A 14856-nucleotide genomic window follows, 5' to 3' on the forward strand; every position below is an offset into this window, starting at 1 on the left:
AGAATACTAAAACATCAACTGAATGGTAGGTGCCTTCTGTAAGCTATATCAATAAAATAGTCTTTTTAAAAAGAACAGCATATGTACCATATTTTCTTTATCCATTCATCTGTTGATGGGCTCCTAGGTTGGTTCCATAGGTTAGCTACTGTGAATTAAACTGCTATGAACATTGTTTAATGGATTAAAAAATGTGGTATATTATACACAGTGGAATATTACTCATTCATAAAGAGAAATGAAATTATAACATTTGCTGGTAAATGGATGGACCTGGAGACTATCATGCCAAGTGAAATAAGCCAATCCCAGAAAACCAAAGGCCCAAAGTTCTCTTTGATATGCGGATGCTGACTCACAATAGGTAAGGGTCTGGAGGAGTGGAGGCTCAACACATTGGACAGGGGAGAAAGAGGGGCAATAGAGGGGGAATGGGAATAGGAAAGACAGTAGAATGAACTGGACATAAATTTCCTATGTTCATATGTGAAGATATGACCAGTGAACTCTACATCTTGTACAAGCACAAGAATGGGAAGTTATACTCCATGTTTGTATGCTATGTCAAAAGACATTCTACAGTCATGTATATCTAAAAAAAAATATATATATATATATATATATATATATATATATATGACCCCCCCCCAAATAAAAGAATAGCATAAAGGCTAGGAAAAGAGAATTGAAAGTATCTGATACTTATTAATCAAACATGTATTCTGCCATTCTGTTTATGTTGTTTTATTTCACCCTCTTTTGTAGACATGTCTGTTGTTCATCAATTACTTTCAGGGTTTCTCATTTTCAAGGATATCCTAGGCTCATATCTCTCTGCTCCTGTATTCATGAGCTCAGTATTCCATAACAGAATCCCACAGGCTGTGTGCCTAAAACAACAGAAATGGATATTGTCACAGTTTGGAGGCAGGAAGTCCAAGATCAAGGAGCTGGCGTGACTGGTGTCCGGTGAGGACTCTCTTCCAGGCTTGCAGGCGGCAGACTTCTCACTTTGTACTCACGTGAACTTCCCTGTGTCCTCGAACTCCTGAGGTTTCTTCCTCTTCTTCTGAGGTATGACAATCTATGCCAACTCATGTAGTCTCCATAATGAACATCTTTGTATCTTGCTTGAATATCCTCATATTCGCAAGCAATATCTAAAAATCACATAACATTTCAGAGTTAAGATTTCATTATTTTTTTCCAACAAGTCCCTATTGTGGAACATTTCAACTCTCTCCAGCTTTATTAAATTATCAGATCATAATGATAATTTTTTGTAGTTATGATTCTATCTGTTTTGGATTTAGTTCTTCAGATTATATCCCCAAGTGAGATTACTGGCTCAAAATATCCATAATCTTATGGAGATTGATTTGTATAACCTTTAACTCTGTTTCCTATAATATGTGAATGGATGGGTTCCATCATGTCTTTATGAGCATTAGGTAGTGTTATTATTAAAATTATTAAAAGGATATACTGAAAAATTGCATTATTTGAAACAAATCTCATATCATAGATGTATATTTACATAAAGTGAAAGACAGGGGTGATTACTAGGTTTCAAAATGCAGCTTCCTGAAGTCCATTTAAAGCTTTATTCAGTCTATAAGCAAAATGATTGTGTCCATGTGTGAGCAAGTGTGGGCACTGTGACGTGGTGTCCACTGGAGGGTTAATTCTGCAAAGGGAGAAGTTCGCAGAGGGGTGGGTTTTCTTATCCTGGTTATCTCAAACAAGTCATACACTTGGTGAGCTTAAAAAGCAAAGGGAACCTCTTGGCTTTACTAGAGACTTCAGAAGATCATCAAGTAGAACTGGACAGAAGGTCAAATCTTACAGGCAGAAAGATCTTTGTCTCTCTGGGTCAGCTTTGCCTCCCATTGTATTGACTTCTTCTGTAGATAAGTTCTCCCAAGAGGTAGGAATATGGTAACCAGCAGCCTCCGGTTATCAACACAGGAAAAGAGAAACTTCTTTTCAGCTTTGATATAGCCCCTTCAAGTGAGGACCTTCGGGTCCAGCTGGGAGAGAAGTTCTGTGTGTTAATCCCTTCTCTGGTAGCCTGCAGGAAACTGTGTGCTGATGGGCATCTAAGGGAAAGTGGACTCCAGCCAAAGCAAATGATAAAAGGCCCCTAAATCATGAATCCTCCCTACAGTTATATGATTGTATTAATAACTATATTCCATATCAGCCTGGAGTAATTCATGCCACCAAAAATAAGGGCTGCTTTAAAAATATTTCAAAAAACTAGTAATTTAAGAGAAATAGAAAGGGCTGAGGATGTAGCTCAGTGGTACAGTGCTTGCCTAGCATGCACTAGGCAAGGTTCAGGAAAAAAAAAAAAGAATATAAGAGAATATAGGAGCCATTCTGAAAGAGCAGCCAGTGGCCAAAGCTGTAGCAGTTCATAAATCTAGATGGATACAAACAAAAAAAATTGAATAAATAAATAGTAAGAAGGGACAAATCTTCCTTACTATAAATAATAGGGGAATATCTTCAAAGTTTTCTCCCCTCCAGGTGGTGAAGATTATTTCTTCTCCTCTGGAATGTGGGAGAGACCCAAGGACTCACTTTCTATAGAATTGGTAAGAAAGAACAAGCAACTTGACAGTGGAGAAATCTGGCCGACACCATCATAACCAAAGGATCAAGGTTAACTTCACTAGCAATGAGTCATGCTGAGATCATGGACCTCTGACATTATGTGATGAAGAGGGCATTTCACCTCTGTGGTATTCATTCCCCCAAACGTAACCCCAACATAATCGTGAAAAAGCATTAGCCAACTGGGTGTGGTGACACAGACCTGTCATGCCAGTGATTCCGGAGGCTGAGGCAGGAGGATCACAAGTCCAAGGCCATCCTGGACAACGTAGCCAGGCCCTATGTCAAAATAAAATAAAAAAGGACTGTGGATGTAGATCAATAGTAGAGTTCCCCTGAGTTGAATCCTAGTACAGAGGGGAAAAAATAAAATAAACAGCATGAGCCAAACTCATATTGATGGAAAACATATAAAATATCTGACCAGTATGCTTCATGAAGGTGATGGTGAAATTAAAGCAAGCCAAGAAACTGCCATAGATTGAAAAAATAAGGAGATATGAAGATGAAATGTATTCCGTGATCCTGGATAAAATCCTGGAAAAGAAAAAAAAAGGATGAGTAGAAAATTGGAGAAATACAAATAAAGTCTGGATTTTAATTAATAGTCTACACCAATGTTAATTTTCTAGTTGTGACAAATGTCGTAGGGTTATATAAGATGTTATCAATGAAAGGAAACCGGCTGAAGGGTTTATGGCAACTGCCTATATTACCTTTACAATTTTTCTATAAATAAAATTATTCCAAAATAAAAAGTCAATTTAAGAAATTAGCTAATATTGTTAAATGTTCCATACTATGTACAGAACCAAGAGATATGCACATCATAGCTTTGGAAATCTTAATCATACTGTTATGATTATCATCTTAATTGTATAAAGGAAGCTCTCAGGTTTGAGCTTATGTGCCCCCACCCCATAGTCATATCCTTCTGGCAAAAGTTGAGATGTGATTAGAACTTGTGTAGTTTGGTTCTGACACCTAAAATCTGTAGTCTGTAAACATACTTTAAAGGAAGCAGTAATCCCTGTATTATTTTTTCTCCTGTGCATACATAGGAAAACAACCTGTTCGTGTCTCCACATCTCATAGTGCTTCTCTTCTATGTAGTTCCCTTCTTCAGAGCCTTCCTGAGACTGGGACTTTCTAACTCCAAACTATCCCAGTTCCTGGTTAACCAGCTCCCTAAAATATTAGCAATTTCTAAGAGAAACACTGACATCCCAGAAAAGAGAGAGAGCTTTGGAAAAGGGAGATCAAAGCACATGTAGTAAAATTAAGTGAGGGAAAGTATAACAAGGATATCAAGTTCATCAGTGTCGATCGGCAGTTGACAGAAAACTGCTCTGAGCTTTAGGTGAGGAATAAGTGTTATAGCTGCAAGTCTAAACTTATACATATGAAAATTATGCTGGGCCTCAGTCTCCTGCTTTATGTCACGGAAAGCATCAGTTTTTTTTTATGTGATAGGGATCAATGAATACAATTATTGTTCATGCCTTGGGCTATGAGTTAAAACATGTACTCACTAATTCTCTGAGTCACCATGTGCAGTTGTGCCCTTTCCCCCAAGTACAGCAGGGTCATAAGCTAAACCTAACTATTACCTGTTTTCATATGGCCTGGGAGCTAAGTGGTTGTTATATGTTTAAATATATGTTGAAGAAATCAAATGAAGAATATTGTGGGACACTTGAAAATTATGCCTAATTCAAGTTTTGGGGCCCATAAATAAAGTTTTATTAAAACATGGCCATTTTCATCTATGACTGCTTTCCTATTGGTGGGCATGTCTACATGAATTGGAAGAGCTATTTACTAACATATGTAAAAGATTTGTTGACCCCTTGTCTTATCCCATTTTCTATTGCTATAACAGAATACCTGAGACTAGGCAATTTATCGAAGAAAAGAGTTTATTTAAGATCACAGTTCTGGAGGCTGTGAACTCCAAGATCAGGCAACCATATCTACTGAGGGATGTGTGCCTCTTCATGCCTGGTGAAGTTGCAATGGCAAGAAGGTACATGAAGAATACTAAAAACAAGAGGGGTGGCCTTGCTTTACAATAATCCATTCTTGCAAGAATAAACCTTCACCTGTGAGAAAGGCATTAATCCCCCTTCATGGCCTACCTACCTCCTAATGGCCCTACGTTCCAGCCCCACCACAATGGCTATTGAGTTTCAATAATGGTCTCACAGGAAACAACTCATAGTGACCAAAGAGATTGAAAAGCACACTTGTCGCCTCAGAAAGAGTATTAACCTCCAGGATATATAAAGAACTCAAAAAAAAAATTAGCACCAAAAAAACACAAAAAACAAGTAACCCAATCAATAAATGGGCTAAGGAACTGAACAGACACTTCACAGAAGAAGCACAACTGATCAACAAATATATGAAAAATGTTCAACATTTCTAGCAATTAAAGGAATGAAAATCAAAACTACAGTGAGATTTCATCTGACTCCAGTAAGAATGACAATTATCAAGACCACAATAAATGTTGGTGATGATGTAGGGAAAAAGGTACATTCAAACGTTCTGGTGGGATTGCAAACTGGTGTAACCACTATGGAAAGCAGTACGAAGATTACTCAGAAAACTTGGAATGGAACCACCATTTGACCCAGTAATTCCACTCCTCATTTTATACTCAGAGGACTTAAAAATCAGCATACTAGAGTGATACAACCACATCAATGTTTATAGCAGCACAATAAGTCACAATAAGTCACAATAGCTAAATTGTGGAATCAACCTAGGTGCCATTCAACAGATAAATGGATAAAGAAAATGTAGTGTATATACACAATGGAACATTACTCAGCCATAAAGAAGAATGAAATTGTAGCATTTGCCGGTAAATGGATGGAGCTAGAGAATATCATACCAAGCAAAATAAGCCAATCTCAAAGAATCAAAGGTTGAATGTTTTCTCTGATATGTGGATGCTAATTCACAATAAGACGGGGGGTGGGGGTGGGCGATAATTAGGGAAGAATAGATACATGTTGGATCAGATGGAAAGGAGTGAAGGGAGGGGAGGGGCTAGGAAAGATAGTAGAATGAATCAGACATCATTACCCTATATGCATATATGATGACATGACCTGCATAACTCTACACCATGTACAACCAGAAGAATGGGAAGTTATCCTCCCATTATGTATAATGTGTCAAAATGCATTCTACTGTCATGTATAACTAATTAGAACAAATAAAAAGAAAAAGAAAAGCACACTTGTAAGAACCCAATGTTGGCCAGATTACCCCTGGAGTATAGGAACTCCATTACTGGGTAGAAGGGGGGGACATGGGGTGACAAAACTGGGCCTTTGTAGTACTATAGGACAATGATTCATCTCCATTATCTTAAAGTGATGGAACCAGCATGTGATAGGCACATACTCAAACCCAGGCAGCTCTACAAAGCCAGCTCCATTGAGTAAATATGAGGTGTCCTAAGAAATGAGGCTCAGGAGAGTCTTTTCTTTGAATGTGAGTTTTTCTAGATCCCTGGTTGTTTTGTGATTTGAGTAGAAAAATAAAAACCTTAGAAAGGCACTATGCTCTTAGAAGTGTAACAAACCCTAAAAAGCGAAATAAACTCTAAAAAGCTTTTGAATAAGCGAAAGGCAAATAAAAAGTCTCAACATATTTTCACTACAATAGAGTATTTAATGCTAAATACAGATGTGTACGAACTGCCTGAATTTCTTTAAAACCTGCAATTCATAACTTTTTCAGCAGGATTAAATTTATTCCAAATGGTGGGCACAAAGCAAAAGTGTGTCACAGAAAGTGTCAACAAGAATTAGTCAATGCCAGGCATGGTGGTGCACTCCTGTAATCCAACCACTTGGGAGGCCAAAGAAGGAGCATCAAAAGTTTAAGACCAATGCCAGCAATTTAGCAAGACCTTCAGCAATTTAGCAAGACCCTGTCTCAAAAGAAAAAATAAAAGAGCTGGGGATATAGCTCAGTGGTAAAGCGCCCCCTGGATTCAATTCCCAGTACAAAAAGGAGAAGAAAGAGGAGGAGGAAAAGGAGGTGGACAAGGAGGAGGAGGAGGGATGCTGATGCTGATGATGAGGAGGAGGAGGAGGAGGAGGAGGAAGAGTCCAGTTTCCTGATAAAGAGGCCACCATGAAGTTTGAAAATGTCCCTTCCTCAGGGCTGTGATAGAAGAAGCAGCATTCTTTCCTTCAAAAAAATATTAGGTAGGGGTCTGCTCTGCCTGGCAATGGTTCATAAAGAAGGACCAAGATAGGCAAGGTGCCTGCTGTTCAGAAAATCACATTCTTGTAAAGAAGAGAAATAATAAATAAGAAATGAGTTGGAAAAAGCTATCTGAGATGGGGGTCAAGCATCCAGAGGGGTACTACAAAGAGGAAGTGGAGATGTATTCCCCGTGTGTCCAAGGAAGGCTCTGTGCACAGAGCCCTGAAGGAAGAGGAGATAGCCTTTTGAGGATAGATTCCAGGCAGAAGGCGGGGGGGGGGGGGGGGGGGGGGGGGTCGGAAAGCAAGAAAAAGGCGTGGAGGAGAGAGAGGAGTCTGGTCTGCTCAGGAATCAGAAAGAATGGCTGGAATGGTGTGCAATGGGGACAGCAACAGCGACAACACTGGGAGGGAGGGAGAAGCCAGTGGATAGGGACCCCAGAGGCAAAGGCACACAGGTTCAGTTTCATTCTGAGGAAGATGATGTGGTGGGTGGGACTGTGACTCCCCCCTCCAAAGACAGGGCTCAGTCCTATCCTCTGGCACCTGTGAATGTGACCTTACGTGGAGATAGGGTCTTTGCATAGTAATTAAGATGAGGTCATCCTGGATAGGCTAGGTCCTAAGTCCAATGACTGGTGTTCTTATGAGAGGACACATGAGAGACACGTGGGGAAGGACTCCATGTGACAAAAGAAGCAGAACCGGAGAGATGCAGTTACATGCCCCAGACGGCAGGCAGCAACCACCAGACGCTGGAAGACACGGGGAAGGATTCTCCCCAAAAGCCTGTGGGTGGAACCTAGCTTTGCTGATTCCTTGGTTTTAGATTTTCAGTCTGACGCTGAGAAAGAATAAATTTCTATTGTTTTAAGCTGCCCAATTTGTGGATTCCAAGATCTGAGGATGCTCAATTTCTTACCTAAAATGGAGCAATATTTGCATATAACCTACCCACATCCTTCTCTGTACTTTAAATCATCTCTAGATTACATATGATATTTAATACAATGTAAATAGTTCTTATACTGTGTTATTTAGGAAATAACGACCAAAAAAAAAAAAAGTCTGTACAAAGTCATACAGATGCAACCACAGTAGGTCTAACTACATAGGATGATTCAACAGTATAACATTTTCTCTCTTTCATGGTGGGAGGCTACGTCAAAGTATGTATACACATCCCTTTATTCTGGTGGATTCATCATGGTGCTTGGCACAGGGAAAATTCAAGTTTTGCTTTTTGAAAGTTTCTTGAAATTTGTTTCTGAATATATATATTTTTTTCATCCATGGGGTGGAATCTATGGCTGTGGAACCTGCGGATATGAAGGGCAGATTGTATTTTTTTTGTGTGTGTGGTAGACCCTAAGAAACGAATGCAGATGGGAAGTCATCAGAGGAGGTTAAACAGAAGAATGGTGTGATCAGGCTTAAACTGCGCTAGGTGCTGTGGCTGCCATGTTGAGAATGAACCAGAAGGGTTGGGGGTATAAGTCAGTATAAGATTAATTGCTTAGCAGGCTCAAAGCCCTGAGTTCAATCCCCAGCACAGCATTAAATAAATTAATTAAATAAAAAAATTAAAAATAAAGAATTAACAATAAGAGGCCACTTAAAAAGCAGCTTAGTACTGCAGGTGAGAGGTGACAGGGAACAGGACTCCCATTCCAAGTCTAAGATTCTATAGTGGAGGCCAGGCATGATGCAGTGGAACACAGCTGTACAGATGCAAGCCACCTTCATTCCTGGCAAAAAAAAATTGTGGGACTCATCTTCAGGCAGGAGACTGCCATTGTGAGCCCTGATAAAACAGATCCTTGCAGCCTGCCCACTCCCAAGGCTCCCTGGAGAAGTACTCCTTGAGCTCAGATTCAGTGGTTTCCCATTTTTCTGCATCCCTAGCTAATTTTACCAAATCAAGTTTGTACCCTAGTTACTTTAGTGACTAATGAATGCTTGCAGAGGGGTTCAAACTGAAAAGGTGGACAGATACTAGAAGCAGAAACCTTGCTACATGCCAAGATTTTGTTTTCTTTTCATTTCCTTTTCCTTATTTTCCCTTCAATTTTGCTAGAATCCATCCTTTACGTAGATAAAAAGTAAATGCTTTTTAATCCTGAAACGTACCAGCCGTCTGTAATCCATGAGTTTATTTTGCCTCTTACTTAGAATGAGAAGAATTTTGATTCTTCTGACTCAGTATCAATGACAATAGGGATCAACTCACCATCAGTGGACTATATTTCTGGTGAATGAATCAGAGATTCTTCACAGTGGAAATGGGACTACCTAGTTCGATTCATAGAGGTGAACAGTAGATGTTTCCACCAGGCCTGGGTATTCTTCTTTCTTTAATAGTAAATTTTAAAAAGCTATGCTCGTGGTCATGATGGAGAGATTTACAGATGTTTCAATGAAACTCTTCATTTGGAATTTATGCAGCAAAGTACATATTGACTTTGTGTCACTAAGAACACCAAGATTTATTATTCCTGAAGATAAGTAATAACCTTGACTTTGACTTGGTCAATATTTATCTCACGAGTCGATAAATCTCCTGCAATAAATTTCAACAAAAGCTAACACTTTCTGAAATGGGGCTGTATTTAGTAAAGACCCCCCAAACTTCTCTGCTCTTTCTCATAGGGAGCCAGTGGCCAAACCTGAGGAAGTAATCTCAGACATACTTTATTTTTAGTGAATTCAGTCTGGTTATGACAGCAGAGTTTTATCCAAATAACTTAATGTGGGTGGGAAAATTACAGACTCTGAATCTTTTTGTCTTCCTTTCAATAGTTATAACCAATGAATCTTCTCCCCTGTTCAGCTTTTTCTAAAGCTGATCCCAGTGCTAACATCAGACAACAGCCTGAACAGGCTGAAGGACAAGCCTGTCTGCAAATAAAGGCAGTATGTGACACTGGTCATTTGTGTGCATGTCAGTGAAGGCACTATCTTAGCTGTCCTATTATATTTTAACAGTTGCATGATCTCATACTAACTTACCATAGGCTCAAAAGCCCTTTTTGGTGTTTGTTGGTCAAACAGTCTGTCACCCTTTAAAACTAAGTGTACCCGTAAGCAGCCAGTTTTTCTCCCCTAGCTGAACATGGTATGATAAGGATCCCCAGATGACTTGTCTTCTACAGCTCGAAAAGAACTTTCCCTATTATGATATTCAAGGCAATCCTTCTTCCTTCATAGTCTTTGGGTGGAAATGTGTCTAAGTCTGTTTTCTATACCTATAACAAAATATCTGAGACTAGGTAATTTATAAAGAATGGAGGTTTATTTATCTGATGGTTCTGGAGGCTGGGGAGTCCAAGAGCATGGTGTCAGTATCTAATCACTACCCTTCTTACTGTATCATAACATGGCAGAAGGCATCTCACAGCAAGGAAGAGTAGCATGAGAGCTCAGTTTTCCTTTCTTCTTCTTATAAGGTCATTAGTACCATGATGGAGGCCCCACCATTGTGTCTTCATCTAAACCTAATTACCTTGCAAAGGCTTGAATTCTAAGAACATATGAATTTGAGATTAAGTTTTCAACCCTTGAAATCTGGGGGACACATTCAAACCATAGTGATATGTATCATAGTTTATCAGCATGCAGATACCAATACTTCTAATTGTATGTATCTCAACTTCTCCTTTAGGGAGCACAGACATGGTGGTGGTACCGTCTGCCCACATGACTACTGGATTTACCTGGGCCCCAGAGGAGCTAATTCACAGAGAAGATCCTTTAGCCTGAGCCTCCTGATTGCCTGTTATGATTTAGATATGTGGTGTTTCCCAAAAACTCACATGTGAAACCATGCGAGAGGGTTTAGAGGTGAAATGTTGGGTTATAAAGGTTTAACATAATTAGTGAATTAATCCCCTGATAGGGGTTAACTCAGTGATAACAATAGACAGGGAGGGTGTGGCTAGAGGAGGTGGGTCCTTGGGATCATGCCTTTGGGGTATGTATTTTATGACCCAAGCTAAGTCTCTTTCTGCTTCTCAGTGTGATCTCTTGAGACACTACCATCGGTCACACTCTTCTACCTTAATGTTATCTTGAGCCCTGAGGAACACAGCCAGCTGCCTGGACTGAGACCTCTGAAACTGTGAAGCCCCAGATAAAACTTTTTATCTTCTGGTTGGGTCTTTTGGTCACAGCAGTGAAGAAGCTGACTAAACCATTGCCCATCCCATCCTCTTCATCTTCTCCTGCCTTGCAGAGACGGACTCCACCACGTTGACAGATGGATCTGTAAAGGTATGCATCCATAGTCAGTGGCTTTCACCTGCCCACTGGAAATTGTCTGTCTTATGTCAATTTGGGGAAGAGAATTTTAACTGACCTACATCTAGATTTTCATCCATCAGGAAGGCTTTTTTTTTTCATGTTGTTTGTTTCATGCTGTTGTATTGGGTTTGCTTTGTTTGGAACTAGGTGTATTTATTTCATTTTTTAAATTTACTTGCCAAAATTGGCAGAGAAGCTGGGTTATTGATGCAATATTCTGAAAAATCTAAAATATACATTTAAATTATATTAAAATTATCCCAGTGAATCAATAATACAACATAGCAGACTTCCCTATCCAATAACAGGATGTTTCTTCTCTAATATTTATGTTGATATATAGCAGATCAAAGCAAGGATTCTTGAGCCAAACTACTTGGATTTGGAGCCAGTCTCTCACAATTATCAGCTGTGTGACTTTGGGTAAAGTAATTATCTCTTGTGTGTATTTTATCATGAGTAAAATGGAGATCACCAGAGCACTATGCAGTGATTGTTATGAGAATTACTTGAACTAATATTTGAAAAGTGTTTAGAATAGTATCTGGCACATAGTAAGTGCCAAGTTATGTTTGCTAAATACATTCACTGGTATTTGGCAAAATAGTGAATTTTTAAATTAAAACATACTCTAAGTCACTTCATGTACATCAATATATCTTATCTTCATAACAATTCCCCAACACATCTAGCATTTTACAGGTAAAGAACTAGTTTTAAGAGGTTAGTGATTTGCCTAAGGTGGTAAGAGGTGGAATTTGAATTCAAGCCTTTTGTGACTGAAACTGTTTACTTCTACCACATCTCCCAAACCAGAAGGGTTAACATATGTTGAACATGAACTCTGAGTGACTTTCACATTACTATCCTCCCAAATCCTTTCCAATTTTAAAATTTTTAGGTCTTCAGAAAAGTCAAAAGAATAGAACAAAGAATATCTAAATCCCTTTCAACTAATTTCAAAAATTATGGAATCTGGTTGATAATTATTTTCTATGATGAGAGTTTTTCAGACATACAGAAATATTGCAAAGAAAAAATGTGACAAAGAAGGGCACTTTTCAATCTTAAGTGAGCAGTATACAATAAGGACTGTGATAAATATGAATGCACCAAATAACAGCATCAAAATTCATAAAACAACTGTGTTTGCCAGCTTTTTAGTGCCATGACCAAAATATGCAACAAGAACAACTTAGAGGAGGAAAAGTTTATGTGGGATTCACGGTTTTAGAGGTTTCAGTCCATGTATGGCAAACTCCGTTGCTCTGGACCTAAGGTGAAGCTACACAGCATGGCAGGTGGGTGTGACAGCAGAAAGCTCTCTCCTCAGCCAGGAAGCAGAGAGAGAGAGAGGAGAGAGAAGGAGCCAAGGGGCAGTTGCAGTCTTTCAGGTCATGCCCACCTTGACTCACCTGCCCTATCCATGACCCACCTGCCCACAGTTACCACCCAGTCAGTCTATTCCAACTAGTATGGACTGATTAGGTCACAACTCTCATAATGTAATAATTTTGCCTCCATATTACTAATACAGGAGCTTTGGGGGGACTCCCCATACCATCCATAATGGCTATTACCACAGAAGCTATTATGAAGATAAACCCAAACACATCAGAAGTATTCATTGCTATCTGCTCGTGAAAGCTCAAGTAAGCAAAATACTCATGAAACAAAAACAAGAGAAGCTTTAAGGAGCCGTAGGAGCACAAGGGCTGGGAGTTAATCTAGCATAGCAGAATGGGAGAGTAGAGAACGAGTAGGCTTAGAAAGATGAGAACTCCAGAGAAAGTACTTCATTACTATACCTACTGCATAAGAGAGGTCATCAAACTGCAAACTGTTAAGAGACAACATGAAAACCACCACCCTTGAGGAAAAATGCCAACAGACGTCTTTCCTTTCCTAAATATAAAGCAAAAAGATTCCCATTCTCTCAGCAAAGAAGTCTCTGCTTAAGTGGCGGAGGCCAGATGTCTTCAGAAATCAGGCAGATCAATGGATAGAGGACAAGGGAGCCAAAGAACTGACTGTTTATAGAGAACACAGCTCCGCCTGAATGGGCATTTTCAACATTGTGCAGATCAAAAGTACTCACTCGGGGACTACATTCTCCCAAAGGCATCAGAGTTTGTCCAGATTTATACTTAGGGTCATCTTACTTCCCTAACCAAAGTCTGAGATGAAGAGCAGTTTGGGATGGTTTATTGCATCAGGTGGTGAATGAGATGTTTAAGGGGTGTTGAGAGGCATGATTGCCTAAGGGATAGGATTTGCCAAACCTTGGCCGAGGTGGTGGTGGTTCATGGGCAAAAATTCTAGACATCTCTAGCTCCTCCTAATTCTCACTGAGAGCTTTATCTGTATATCCTAAAGTACAACCTGAGGTTGTTAGACAACAATCACACAAAATGCAAGTGCCAAATAACACCTCATGTTTTAATGAATTGTTTTGATTTTTAAATGCTTTGGTGCCCATTGCCTTCCCTAAGCTTCACATAATGATGATATGGAATTATCTATCTCATATGGATGAGGAGAATTAGGGATCTTAAGCTTTCTGTCTGGATGTGAGCATTGTGACTGGGAGCAGGATATAATAGAGTCTAAGTCCTTTACCACATATGAAACTCCACCATTGGAACTACCGGTGTGATTGAGTGAATGTACCAATGGGGAAGTACGCCAGAGGAGGTTGAAAGTGTCAGGAAGAAGCTTTGCATGCAGCACAAACACAGCAGCAAAGATACACAGACAGGTGAGCTCATGGTACCTTTCCTATCTACAAATGATCAGTAGTTCCTGGGAACCTGAGAGAAGACACAAACAGAGGCCACAGGTCCTTAGAATGGAGAAAAGAATGTCAACCTATGGCCAAGAAGTAGTAAGAGGGAAACTTAAATCAAGAACACCAGATTTACCCTCCCACTGAAACAACAATAAACAGGGACAAGAAACATGAAACAACAACAGACTTATTGGATATATGCAAGCCAGGAACACTGAAATATATCCTTAGAGTTAAAAAAAAAAAAACAAAAAAACGCTCCATAGAATTCCATGTCTAATGAAAATATTTTTCAGAAATGAAAGCAAATAAGTACTTTTTCTGATTTTAAAAAGCTTCCAAAGCAATTGTCATCAGCAGAAAAACAGTAAAATTAAATCTGCATTCACACAAAGGAATGAAGGGCATCAGTCATGGAAAATAACATCATAAGTAGAAAAGATCTTTTATCTGATCTCCAAATATTCATTAAGAGATAATTGCTTAAAACAAAGCAAGTAAGAATTCTGTACGGCGTTTAAAACATGGCAGGAGTAGGAGTACCACAATGGGAAATCTATGACTGTAAGCCTTTATCATCTATGTGAAGCGAGGTAGCATTACATTATATAAGGCATTTTTATGCTGTACAAAGATCCTGAGCTCAGAGTGGAAGGAACTCATTTGAAATCATGGTTTCCTGTGAGCTTTGAAAGACTGTAGGAAAATCTCTTAGCTTCTTGGAACCTCATTTTTTTTCCTCTATAAAATGGTGTCTTGATGGTTTTCTACTGCTATACTAAAATGCCTGAGTCCATTTATTTATAAAGAATAGAAGCTTATTTAGCTCATAGTTCTAGAGGCTGGGAAGTCCAAGAGCTTGGTGCCAGCATCTAGTAAGGGTCTTGCTGCTGCATGGTAACAGGGCACAAGGTATCTCAT

General features: G+C 39.2%; 1 protein-coding gene across 8 annotated transcripts in view; it reads right to left on the bottom strand.

Moving 5' to 3' along the window:
- Positions 1 to 14856, bottom strand: part of LOC144375335 (uncharacterized) — a 41286-nt gene that overhangs the window by 7946 nt on the left and 18484 nt on the right. For 5 of the 8 annotated variants that reach the window (XM_078039738.1, XM_078039742.1, XM_078039741.1 and 2 more), the window contains 3 exons: positions 2822 to 2898; positions 1023 to 1160; positions 729 to 890 (listed from right to left, as the gene is read on the bottom strand). In XM_078039738.1, coding sequence (XP_077895864.1) covers positions 847 to 890; positions 1023 to 1160; positions 2822 to 2898 — 259 coding nt within the window. In that variant the 3' untranslated portion in view covers positions 729 to 846. Of the gene's footprint in view, positions 1 to 728; positions 891 to 1022; positions 1161 to 2821; positions 2899 to 3043; positions 3157 to 14856 lie in introns of those variants that run through there. The other 3 variants (XR_013435020.1, XM_078039743.1, XR_013435021.1) reach the window with 2 other exon arrangements.

Source organism: Ictidomys tridecemlineatus, chromosome 2 (genome assembly GCF_052094955.1).
Source record: "Ictidomys tridecemlineatus isolate mIctTri1 chromosome 2, mIctTri1.hap1, whole genome shotgun sequence".
In the NCBI taxonomy this organism is placed as follows: domain Eukaryota; kingdom Metazoa; phylum Chordata; class Mammalia; order Rodentia; family Sciuridae; genus Ictidomys; species Ictidomys tridecemlineatus.